Source organism: Alosa pseudoharengus, unplaced genomic scaffold (assembly GCF_046254945.1).
Source record: "Alosa pseudoharengus isolate Yale_2024_CS ecotype anadromous, Long Island Sound unplaced genomic scaffold, YU_APseudo_1.1 YU_APseudo_1.1_scf_13, whole genome shotgun sequence".
Classification (NCBI taxonomy): domain Eukaryota; kingdom Metazoa; phylum Chordata; class Actinopteri; order Clupeiformes; family Clupeidae; genus Alosa; species Alosa pseudoharengus.
This window is the reverse complement of record NW_027468598.1, coordinates 29,576,828-29,589,564: the sequence shown is the minus strand read 5'-3', so window position 1 is coordinate 29,589,564 and position 12,737 is coordinate 29,576,828. Positions and strand designations below refer to the sequence as shown.

General features: G+C 41.6%; 1 protein-coding gene across 2 annotated transcripts; it reads left to right on the top strand.

The window, feature by feature from the left end:
- Nucleotides 1-2,055: 2,055 nt before the first annotated feature.
- LOC143122022 (uncharacterized) lies at nt 2,056-8,170 on the top strand. Of its 2 annotated transcripts, XM_076282801.1 has the most exons (9): nt 2,056-2,298; nt 4,525-4,554; nt 4,748-5,062; nt 5,154-5,417; nt 5,625-5,918; nt 6,189-6,482; nt 6,716-7,039; nt 7,116-7,214; nt 7,423-8,167. In XM_076282801.1, exons 1-9 carry the CDS (start codon nt 2,259-2,261, stop codon nt 7,566-7,568), a joined length of 1,806 nt encoding a protein of 601 aa, XP_076138916.1. In that variant the 5' UTR covers nt 2,056-2,258; the 3' UTR covers nt 7,569-8,167. The 2 variants fall into 2 exon arrangements, with proteins under 2 accessions (XP_076138916.1, XP_076138917.1); XM_076282802.1 differs by lacking the exon at nt 5,625-5,918 and having other exon boundaries at nt 7,423-8,170.
- Nucleotides 8,171-12,737: the final 4,567 nt, after the last annotated feature.

Sequence of the window (12,737 nt, the reverse complement as noted above, 5' to 3'; positions counted from 1 at the left end):
TGTGTTGTAAACACATTTAGATAGATAGATAGATAGATAGATAGATAGATAGATAGATAGATAGATATTTTATTGATCCCCAAGGGGAAATAAAAAAAAATCATTTCCATTTTATGGCAGTTGTTTACTGATGTTTTTTTTTTTCAAGTTTCCAGCCTCGTTCGTCTTGAGTAAAGTGTCCACATACAGCGTCTTGGGGAAAGGGCTCAGAAAGGGTGTGAGCCCTCAAGCACTTCACAGTTTCTGCAGTGGGACAGCCCTAAGCCCTCACTGAGTTCACAGGAGCGCGCACCAAAGTGTGTGAATGTGTCAGGGGAGAGAGTGGGATTGCAAACCCAATTTCATGTTACGACCCAGGCTCGTATGGGCAGCAAACATGAAAGGGACGCCAACACCAGATGAACCTTGAAATTTATTGACTATTATAAAAAGAGTTAGAAAAGAGTGTCTAGGAAATATGATAGGGCTTCTGGTTCTAGCCTGTAAAGTTGGATATGATGGCAATGACGGAGAAGAGTTTGTAAAATGGATGTAAGGTGGAAGATGGAAAAGAGAATGTGTACAGTATATGCACGAGTGGATGTTGGTTTAGAGTGTAGATACTGTGCCTATAAAAAGTCACCCTATTTCCCCTTTTACGGCTTTTATAAATGGAATCTTGATCAAGTTAACCTTCTTTATCGTTGTCGGTCAGAAAACTATGTTGCTCCATCGCCTGACTGTCTATGTTACATAGCCAATTTTAGTGCAATTCTCCTTACAGATGAACTGACAAATAAATATACAGTAAGGAATTAAATAAAAGTCATACAGTACATAACTTAAATTAAGAATTTACATATTTAAGCATGTTAATACAATATTCTAATTATCAAAATAATAATGTTGGGTAACAAATAATTAACTAGGCTTCTACAAGAACAACACATATATTTATCTGTCCTTCATGATCATATTTCATCAAAATGAATTTGAAGATGATACGAAGACTGTTTCCTGATAAAATAATTTTAATTTTTCTCATAAAATCAAACTGCAAAAAGTTTAATTTGTTGACATGGCTTTGACGACTTAGCCTACAGTACTAGACTGCGGTCTGGTTAAAAGAGGCTAAAAGAAACTGAGAAAGAGGAAGCCCTTTCCATTTCATGAAATTCTCATCCAGTGCCGGGTCAGACCTCTATGAGGCCCTAAGCAAAATCCTGCTAAGGTGTCTTCCAACCTTTTAAAGCAAGTAAAGTAAGTAAGTATTTATTTAGCACATTTTTCATCCACAGAGTACAACACAAAACACTCCACATACAAGACATTGACACACAAGACAAATGATGCCAGACGGAGCGGCGTAAAGTCACACCTGACACCCCGGTGCTCCCAATACAATTATCCCACCCCATTTTGGATGTCGACAGAAGTTGCTTAATATCATTTTTGCCCCATATGGCAAAAACGGGAAAGAAAAATAATTTTGTTTGAATCAACTTCACAGCTTTAGGGTGTGGGTAGCATGCTTTTGTGCTAGTAGGCCTACTGGCTGAGGCTGACTGTTCTTCACCTGTGTCTGTAGTAGGTTACCTGCCAAAGACATGTGTACTGGACTGGCTCTTTCAACTGATAGACTATTGTAATACTTCATATAATTTACCAGGTGCATCTATTGTCCAGTAGCCTATGCAGCACAGCAAATCAAAGTTAATTCATAGGCTACTTTACATTTTGCTTTAAAAATATAGGAAGAGTATAGGAAGAGTGAAATCACCCATTCGTTTAGACAGGTCTTCTTTGCATGTTTCTGCTGAAAAACTGCTAGTTTCATGATAAACACATTTAAAAGATAGACCCTACGGTTCTTTTTTTTTTTTATGTAGCCGGTCACTGGCATTCAAAAAACGGAATTATGTGGTTATATTTCACAATTTTTGCGAAAGCCACAGGATTCACTTCCCTGTTAGGCCACCAACACACGCTGGAGAGATGCAAATAAGCAGATCAACTTAACATTGCTATAGGCTACTCTTGATGTTTTTTGACATCAAACCAAGGAACGAACAAAAGTTTACCCGACTGTTGTTCCCGTTGCTCATTCTCGTGAAGTTTCTTCTTCCGTTTCTCATGCCCTGAAGGGTAATTTGATTTCATCTTCTATAACTGTATTAGTTTGACTAAAGGGGAGACGGGGAGTGGGGCTTGATTAACTTGCGGGGCCCTACGCAACGTGCATAGTGTGTGTATAGGGCGATCCGGCCCTGTTCTCATCAATGGGGGAGATGTGGATGGCTGTACTCGCTCTAGTCTCAGGTAACAATAAGATCATTTTTCTTAATCTGAATGTGTAAGGTGAATTGCTCTGTGGTATGAACATTTTTAGGGGTGTTATAGAAACAGCAATGGCAAATTGTGACATACTTTTTTGAGTTTTCTCCTTAATTCCACTACAGCCCATAACTCATACATACATTCATTTATCTGACATTTAATATTTTCAATAACTATAATTCAAATTGGCTTTTAATTGTTATAACTGTAGTGTTGAGATCAATGTTATATCCTGAGAGAACACATTATATAGGCTATGGATCACACTCTCTCCTACTGCCATAAACACACACATCTACATAATTTTACAAAAGGAAAATTGTGCAAAGAGTTTTACAAAAGGTACAAAATTGTAAGAATTGTTGAAAAACAGAAAAAGCTGAAATTGGAAGCTGGGTGTGTGGGTTGGCTGTGGAACACCACAAACGACTGCATTGCACAATCTACAGTCGTGAATTTTTAATAGTTTGTTGGATAAGTTAACAAAGTTACTGCGAGAGTTGCAACACGTGGAATTAAGAGGAAAGAATAGAAGAGATTTATTTTCAACCAAAGGATATCTGCTAAGACCTGAAACAAATCTCTTTCCACTTTAGGAAATTACACAAACTCATCAGCGCCAGCCAGCTAGCTAAAATTTCCCTCGGGATGAATAAAGTATCTATCTGCCTATCTATCTCTCTAGCTAGCTAGCTGCACACACCTCGGGATGAATAAAGTATCTATCTGCCTATCTATCTCTCTAGCTAGCTGCACACACCTCGGGATGAATAAAGTATCTATCTGCCTATCTATCTCTCTAGCTAGCTGCACACACCTCGGGATGAATAAAGTATCTATCTGCCTATCTATATCTCTAGCTGGCTAGCTGCACACACCTCGGGATGAATAAAGTATTTATCTGCCTATCTATCTCTCTAGCTAGCTAGCTGCACACACCTTGGAAACTAGATGGTAATGAGTTGTGAATAGCAGCAACCGAAGTCTGAAGTATCATCACAGAGGCTAGTAGTTTTTACTGCCATTGACGGCAATGCTACTGACAGCTTAGATTGCCTCTTCTATGTACTGTAAAGTAGGTAGCGATAGCCTTTTCACAACAGCGACACCTTTGTTCAGGAGAATATTGCAACTAGTGTCGCGACTACCACGCACGGCAAATACAGGGATGAATTAGTGCACAGGCCTGCCAGGGCCCAGGGGCCCAAGCCATTAGTGTCACGACTACCACACGCGGCGAGTACAGGGATGTATTAGTGCACAGGCCTATGGAATCATTGCCTCAATATCAACACGTTAGGATGTATGAATAGCCTGGTAAACCAGACCCTGGAATCTTTCAGATTAAGGGTCTGGCCACGAGTAATGAAAATGGCCCAATTCGAGGGGCGGCACCAAGCATGCATTTGAAACTCTCACTGCACGCAGTTGGATAACGCTACGACCAATCACAACAATTCACGGTGTGACGTATCCAGTTCTTGCAAAGGAACGATTTGAGGGCGATTTTCTGCTCCTCTTTTAGTTGAAAAGCCAAATCTAAATCCTTTATTGTAGCGGCCAAAGCTGTTTCAAACAACTGGTGTTCATCGGTAGCCATCTTGCAATGTTTTCTAGATGATTCCGGACGTCGCAGCACTGTCGTCATCAGTGTAGCTCGCCTTTGTCCCGCCTACACCGATTTGATTGGTCCCCCTCGCTCGAGAGATAGAAGAAATTTGGATCATTGCTCGTGGCCAGAGTATCTTGCAGGCACAATTCAAATTGTGCTCTCGCGAGAACTCTGGATTTCCAGGGTAGGCTATGAATCTGATTGAATTAAAGTATTGGCCATCCCCAAAATGCACCAGAATACAGAAAATCACATCAAACAAATTGAAAATGTTCTGGGGGAGGACGTCACAATGTCGCGCTACAGGTCGGGAATAGCGAGTATACAGTACACTTAAGGCTTTCGCATGAGACACCAAGCATTTCACAGAACATGCTGTATGACCATATGACAACAATGATTGTCTAGGTTATGTGGAATTTAACATTACATTTGAACAGTCATTACAAATTGGAATCAGAATTTATATTAATGTGTCACATGTCATGTTATGATTACATGCTTATTGTTATGTGTTAGCATACAACAAGTATCACATCTGATTTTATCTACATGTTTATATACAACACCTCTTGGTTTGTTTCTCTCTTTACTAGTTATTTCTGTCAGTGTCCCCTCAGCATCTGGTAAGTGAAGTACCCCAATGACTACACAAACTCTTTTCAATCCTTTTCAGCAGTGCATGAACTGTATTGAAACAAAACTAAACATTTAAACCTTTTGCACAATATTTCCAACCATCAAGATATTCATGATGGTATAATAGCATTTGGCAGTCATGTATTAACTGAGGGTTGTGTCTGTTGTGTTTTTTTGTAGTTGCTGCCCAGATCAGGCTGGTGAATGGGAACGGTCGGTGCTCAGGTCGAGTGGAGGTGTATCTCTCTAACCAATGGGGAACTGTGTGTGATGATGGCTGGGACATGGGTGATGCTGAGGTGGTGTGCAGAGAGCTGGGATGCGGCTGTGCTATAAATGCCCCTGGGTCAGCCTTCTATGGTGCAGGGACTGGAGAGATTTTGATGGATGATGTTGCATGCTCTCTAACTGAACAGTCTCTGACCCAGTGCTCCTACAATAGCAACCCTGACTGTAAGCATGAAGAGGATGTAGGGGTGGCTTGTACTGCTACAGGTGAGTGAATATACATATTATTATTGAAATGTTGAAATAGCCAGTGAGGTCAATCTCTGCAATTGTATACAACTCTCTTTTCCATTTCCAGGTCCCTCCATTTCTCTCATCTCCTCATACTCAACAGTCTCAGCTGGAGAAACTGTTCAGATCAAATGTTCTAGGAGTGCAAGCCGGTGCAATGGCAACTTACTTCTGTACAGAAATGGAGTCAATGTGAATTCAGAGGCTCTTAGTTTCCTCCAGAGCAGTGCTACGTTTACTCTGTCTAATGTGGACTCCTCTCACCAGGGCAATTACACATGTGCCCACTCCTCCTCCTCTACTCGTAGCCAGTCCATTAGCATCACTGTTGGTGAGTAAAGAGGTGTCAGTTAACCAGACACACTATCATAAAGTGAGGTTGGAAGCAAGTAAGCGTAGTTATTAAAAGGACCCTTATGCCACCTCTGTCAACTATGTAACACAATTAAAAACCTGCCATGCTATCATGTGGGTTTTATTGTGTTTTCTCTGTATTGTTTGTCTTGTTTCACACTATACTCTGCACTTCATTTTACAGTGGTACTACAGAAGCCAAGCATTTTCCTGGAAACCAGCAAAGAGGTTTCTTGGGGTCGGTCTGCCCAGATTAGGTGCTCCATCACCACACAGTACCTGGGTGGTACATTCACCCTACAGCAGCTCTCTGGGTCATTTACAGAGACAAAGATCTCCACTGGAACCTCTGCCCTCTTCACCATTCCTCAAGTGGACTTTATCCATGAAGGAGCCTACTACTGCCGGTATCAAACAAGGGTTTCCAGTCGTGAAATCACATCCCCCCAAAGTGCTACTGTCAGCCTTTCTGTAATAGGTAATGTGATTATATATCATATATGGACATATTTCGGATCTTAGTGGTTAGGATGTTGATTTATTTAAAACAGTTAATCTTCCAGCAGCCTGGTTATTAATTTAGTAGTAGTAGCAGTAGTAATATCAGTAGTAGTAATGGTAGTAGTACAAGTATTCATATTCCTTTTGTTAACATTATAAGAGACGTTTGCCATTGGCAGAGGTCTACGCTCTCCAAATGCCCCTCTAGTTTGTTTGTTTATTGCATCTCACTCTAACGTATTTTCAGTTGTACTACAGAAGCCAAGTCTTACACTGGAAACCAGCAAAGAGGTTTCTTGGGGTCAGTCTGTCCAGATGAGGTGCTCCACCTCCACACAGCACCTGGGTGGTACATTCACCCTACAGCAGCTCTCTGGGTCATTTACAGAGACAAAGATCTCCACTGGAACCTCTGCCCTCTTCACCATTCCTCAAGTGGACTTTATCCATGAAGGAGCCTACTACTGCCGGTATCAAATAAGGGGTTCCAGTCGTGAATTCACATCTCCCCAAAGTGCTACTATCAGCCTTTCTGTAATAGGTAATATGATTATATATCATATATGGATATATTTCAGTTTTATGTTTTTTTTTTGTTGTAATATTTAAAATTGTTCACTTTCTAACTGTTCTAACTGTCCAATAATTACAATTCATTTTGAGCTTATTAAGAAAATTGTCAAGGCACCATTTACTTATATAAAGAGCCAATCTATAGCTTTAATCACTGGCTAGTTATCTCATATTAATCCTCCACTGATAAACTTTCCCCAGTGGTGCTTGTGCACCCCAACATCTCTCTCAGTGCCCCAGATGGAGGGCTGTTCTGGGGGCCTCAGGGGCCAGAGGTGACCAGGGGCCACAGCCTCTCCCTCATCTGCTCTACTGAGCCACAGCACCAAGGAGGCTCCTTCCACCTCATCTTTGATGGGTCTAACAGGACCAGGACTCAGCTCGCCATCAACCACTCAGCCTCCTTCTACATTCCTGAGGCAGACTACTCCCACCAGGGCAGCTACAGCTGTGTCTATGAGGTCACTGTGTCCAGCCGCACCTTCAAGTCAACACAGACAGCACCACTGACAGTCATCGTAAGAGGTAAACATCCAGAACTTGTGTATTATTTGTTTGTTTGTTTCTTGTTTGCTCATGTAACTTGGTGTTTCTTGTACAGCATCCCTGGCCCCCATCATTGCATCTGGAGTGATTTCAGGGTTGTTCCTACTTTTGCTGATCCCTGCCATCCTGTACCTGGTGAAGAAAAAACATTTAGGTGACACATACATGCACACAATTCAGATGAACACTGTTGCACACAGTGTGTCAGAAACCATCTCATTAATAAAATAATTCTATGAGTAGAACTTATTCTACATGTAATGCATTGAAATACTAACCCATTATAATATAACGCCTAATGCCTAAACCAGTTTTTTCCACATTAAGAATATTTTGTGGTCTGCCACACTCCATTTGAACAGGTTCTGCAAACACATACAGATTTCACAATGGACCAGGTGAGTCTCATTATGAAGTTGAGAACTTCTATGGAGACCTGGAAGAAGACATGAATGTAGAAGAGCTGCATGGCCCAACTGCCATAGACAACGACTATGAGGATGACTAGCAAAGGTTGATCTAGCAAAGCTATAACTGAGACTGGTCTGATACATGTGGATTAAAAGCTGTTCTGTCAGTATCCCTGTCCTGAGACTCTGTTCACTTGTGGCCCTCTGCTGGCTCTCTCTGTGTTTTGACTGCCTCTGTCTGCCTTTGTTTGCCTTTGTTTTGGTCCACCATGAGCTTTTTTCTCCTTCCTGCCAATTTTGATCCCCACCCCATTGTGATCAATTAGCCGTATAGTACAGCACTCACTGATGCACTTATTCTTACTGTACTCTACCGTTTTTAAATTGTCCTAAAATTGTTGAGAGAATTGCTTTAATACTTAACTGTTACCATGTTGTTAGTCGCTTTGGTTAAAAATGTGTCAGCCAAATGTAATGTAATGTAATAATAAGCGGGTTAATGTATTGTCTGCCGGTCATATAAGTCCCTTCAGAATGAAGCAAGGCTCCTCTGCTTTCTATTCTGACTTATTTTCACATAATGACCGATGGACAATACATTATCCCTTACATATCATCTAAATAGAGTGATCATTTATGCATTCCCTTCCCTATTGTCTCAGGGCTATTTTAGTAAACATTTGAAAATAAGCTTTCTGAGTTTGGATACTTTTTGGTCGAGTCATACTAGTTGCTAGACACATGCTCCGTTACTGGCATACTGTACAGAAGACAGAAGGAGTGCCACTTACAGTTTCCATCAGCATAGGATATGGGCACAGTTCCCATCAGCATAGGATATGAGCACAGTTCCCATCAGCACAGTTCCCATCAGCATAGGATACGAGCACAGTTCCCATCAGCATAGGATATGAGCACAGTTCCCATCAGCACAGTTCCCATCAGCATAGGATATGAGCACAGTTCCCATCAGCATAGGATATGAGCACAGTTCCCATCAACACAGTTCCCATCAGCATAGGATACGAGCACAGTTCCCATCAGCATAGGATACGAGCACAGTTCTGTGTTCTGGGCTGGAATTTCTTGTGCAGTTCAGTGGACAGTACAGATTTTGCATGAAGCAGGGCCAGAGAAGCCCCTGGCTGCAGTGTGTAGATTGGGGCTGGGCTCAGACCTCTGATGTACACTTGAATGACAGACTGAGGCGGTGAGGGACATGATCAACGTGGGCTGAGCTAAACACTGAGTTCCACCCCACATTGAGCACAGCCATTAGGGATATTTACAGCTTTCTGGGAAAACAGAACAGGAAGTGACAAAGACAACAACAAGTGGATGAAAAATGAATTGAAGCAATGAACACCAAAAATGTATGGTCATATACAGAGATATACTGCCACCTAGAGTTAAAACCAGATGTAAAAATACGACTGAAGAAAGACTCAACAAAACATCATGGGAAACAGAACTGTGAAGTCTGCAGTACACCCTTCACAGCACCTGTGAAAGTAACAGTTTTCCTATGGAGGACCTGTGTAACACTTATTTTTATGGAGGACCTGTGCAGTAGTTTCTGTGTGGAGGACCTGTGTGTGTTTTCTATGGAGGACCTGTGCAGTTTGGCCTTGGAGAGACAGAGCAAGAAGAGGAAGTTCATTTAGGACAAAAAGATCATTGCTGTGCGGTTGTTTGTAGGAATTGTGTGCCAGAGAAAGGTCAATGGGCCATGGCCATTGCTGTTGATGGAATGTGCTGTTCATAGACATACTGATGATAAAATTATTGGAATGCAGTGGGTCAACTGGCAGTGCTGTTGTTCATGCATCTTCTGCATCTATGTATGTTTTGATATATTAATGAGATAGCAACACAAATTATACATAAGGTTTTCACTGAAAGGACATTGGTGCTTTTTATTGATTGAGGCTTAACAAATGAAAAGGAATCATCATCATCTGTATCAGACATAGTCAAAATTATGTATGGAAGCCAGACATAGTCAAAATTATGTATGGAAGCCTGTTTCTGCCACTTGAAAAAAAATAGTCAAAATTAAGTCAAAATGACAAGATACTAAGTCAAAATAATAGGAAAGAAAGTTGAAAATTCAAGATTCAAAGTCATTATGAGTTGACAGGCAGCCTACCAACATCATAGCAACCACACTACCACGTTTTGAGGCACGCACATTCAGGTGTGGACTGGTAATTGGGAAGTTCTTGTCAGTGTTATACAGATATCATGCAGATTCAGCAACATTGCTGGTGTGCCTGTGAATGCTACAGAATGTGACTCCAATTGGCCTATATACTGCACAAAACAGAATGCAAAACAAGCAAGTGACATCTCTAAATCCAAAGCTCTTGGGTCTGAGCTGTGGATGTTTAAACAAACTTGTGAAAGGCCAGAAAACCAATGTGCAGCTTAATGCCAAAATCCAAAGTGTACCGTCAGCTATTAGTGTTAATATTGATAAAATATCGATAAAATAGCACTAAATAGCGATTTTGATGCCCCTAGCACTCCCATTCAAAATTTGACCCGAAAACGACCATTTGACCCGAAAAGCACAATACGGTCAATCTTAAAAGTGGCGCTTCCGTCCAAATTATGCTTTTAAATGAAAGTTTGACTCGGGTACATTCACAAAAATACCCTTGGTTGCATTTTGGCGAGAGTCACACTTTAAGTAGTAAAAATATACAGTGTATCTGGATCAATAAAAATCTTTGTGCAACACAATGTGTTTCCAAAAATGTTAAGTTGAACACATATTAATGAATAATAAAATAAATATTCATACAATATCAATACACATATGTTATAAACAAAAACTTAAGACCATATGATATGACGTTGATTGAGTAATGACAAGTGGACCATTCAGATTAGCTAGCTTCTCTTCAGCCCTCCTCACTCTTTCATCATTATGAGTATGGATCTGCGCTGACAGAATCTCAATAGTGACCCCCATCCAGAGCCGGACAGTAACGGAGTACATTTACTTGAGTACAGTACTTGAGTACAATTCTGAGGGATCTGTACTTTACTCGAGTATCATTTTTGGGGAGTACTCATGACTTTACTCAAGTACATTTGAGAGGCAAATATTGTACTCTTTACTCCACTACATTTCTATCCATAACGTGAGTACCCGTTACTTCTAAAAAAAAGGAAAAAAGAAAAATCTCGGAAACCCGTTAGCCTGCCTCTGTGGTGTAAACTGATCCTGCTTCGGTCGGCGGGTAGGATACACCGAACTTGCAAGTGGGACATTCTTCCTACAGGCAGTAGGGGCGGGCGAGAGAGCCTTCATTCGCCCCGTAATGAGTCATTTAACCATATACCGACGAAGATGATTAATTAACACGAAAACGTTGCCTGGTGTCCCTTTAATCTTAATCTTTCTAGATTATCAGGGTCTGGATTTTCCAGGCTAGCAAATTAGCGCTAGAAGTGTCAAATTTAAAATGCGCTCAGTACCACTATGGTACGTATAAATGTAGGATAAAATAAATATAACGTGCAGGATAGTGTTATTATATTAATGCATAAATATTTCTGCGGAGATGCACAGTACCATAGTACTAAATAGATCAATCAGTCGAGTCCTTGCACTGTGTGTATGGATGTTCAGTCCTCTGCCTTCCTTCCTCCAGAAGTGTGCAGTTGTACAGTCTGATGGCATGAGGGAAGGACTTTTTGATCTGTTGCTGAACAGGCTTCTCTGGTGACAGCGGTGTGCAGGGGATGCTGGCATCATCAAGGATGGCCAGCAGTTTGTCAAGAGTCTTTTTCTCCACCATCCACTGCCACCAGTGACTCTAGCTCCATGCCAACCACAGAGCCAGCCCGCCTGATCAGCTTGACCAGCCTTGAAGTGTCCCTCTTTGTTGTGCTGCCCCTCCAGCACACCACTGCATAGAATAAAACACTGGTGACCACTGCCTAGTAGAACATCCACAGGAGTTTCCTGAATACGTTGAAAGATCGCAGCCTCCTCAGGAAGTACATCCAGCTTTGACTTATGTAGAGATGCTCAGTGTTACCCGTCCAGCAGCAGCCCAAGATACTTGTAGGTGCCCACTACCTCTATTTAACCCCCATCGATCTGGACTGGTCGTGGGTATGGTCTTGACCTCCTAAAGTCTATAACAAGCTCTTTAGTTTTTTAGTTTTTGTAGTGTTGAGCTGCGGGTAGTTTGAGTGCCACCAGGGTGTTTTTCGACCAACAGAGAATGTGTTCTTGAACTGGTTCGGTTCAGAATGTTTTGAAACTTGGTGCTATAGTGAACCAGCCTGCATTTCAACCAGTTTTGAGCAGAAGCTGGATGCGTCATCAACAGAGTGTTGCATGCATAAACAAGAGTTAATGACATGCATAAACAGGAGATAATAACGACAGTGGTGGTCCCCGTAAAAATGGTAGAAATTAGCTACAGTATGTAAGTACGGGATAACGGCTGCCGAGGTGTCCCCTTATAAGGAACTAACGGATGAGGCGAAGGCAAAGATCTTTCCTCTGCCAAGTCCTTTAATTCCGTATAACGGGACACCTTGGAGGCCGTTGTCCCGCGTATCACCACTATAGGCTATAATTATGCCTTATTAGCACGCAAAAAAAACAAGTGGTTCTGTTTGAAAAGAAGCCGACTTGTTCAGTTTGTTGTACAACTGTCTTTGGCCCTAACAGTGATAATGGTGGACATTCCATTGTTGCAAAGCCTGCTTTCGAGACTCAACTGTCGTCCTACTATGGTTGTTATAGTTACCATTCATAAGCAATGATATGGAACGCTGATTCGACTTTTTTACCAGATCTACTTCATAGGTGTCCCGTTATTCAGAATTAATAGCCACCCACCAGCCAATCAGATAAGAGTATTCCTTCTGTAGTGTGTAGGTAGTTGTCTAGTTTTGTTTACTCATGGCATGGTAAAGTTGAGACGGAGAGAAAAGTCATGCTTTTAACCTTCTCTGAACCAAAGTGGCACATTCTGAACTGGTTTTTGTTTAGTAGAAACGCTATGAAGGTTCAAATGTTGGTAGGGGAACGGGAACGGAACTGGCTTTTTGTCGGTGGAAAGGGATAAAAGTCTCTCACCAGACCTCTTCCTGGTCACCCCTGATGCACCCAACGATGGCTGTGTCATCAGCAAATTTCTGGATGTGACACAGCTCAGAGATGTAACTAAAGTCTGCCGTGTAGAATGAAAAGGAAGGAGGCCTCTGTGCTGCTGACCACAGTCTCGGATGTGATGTCA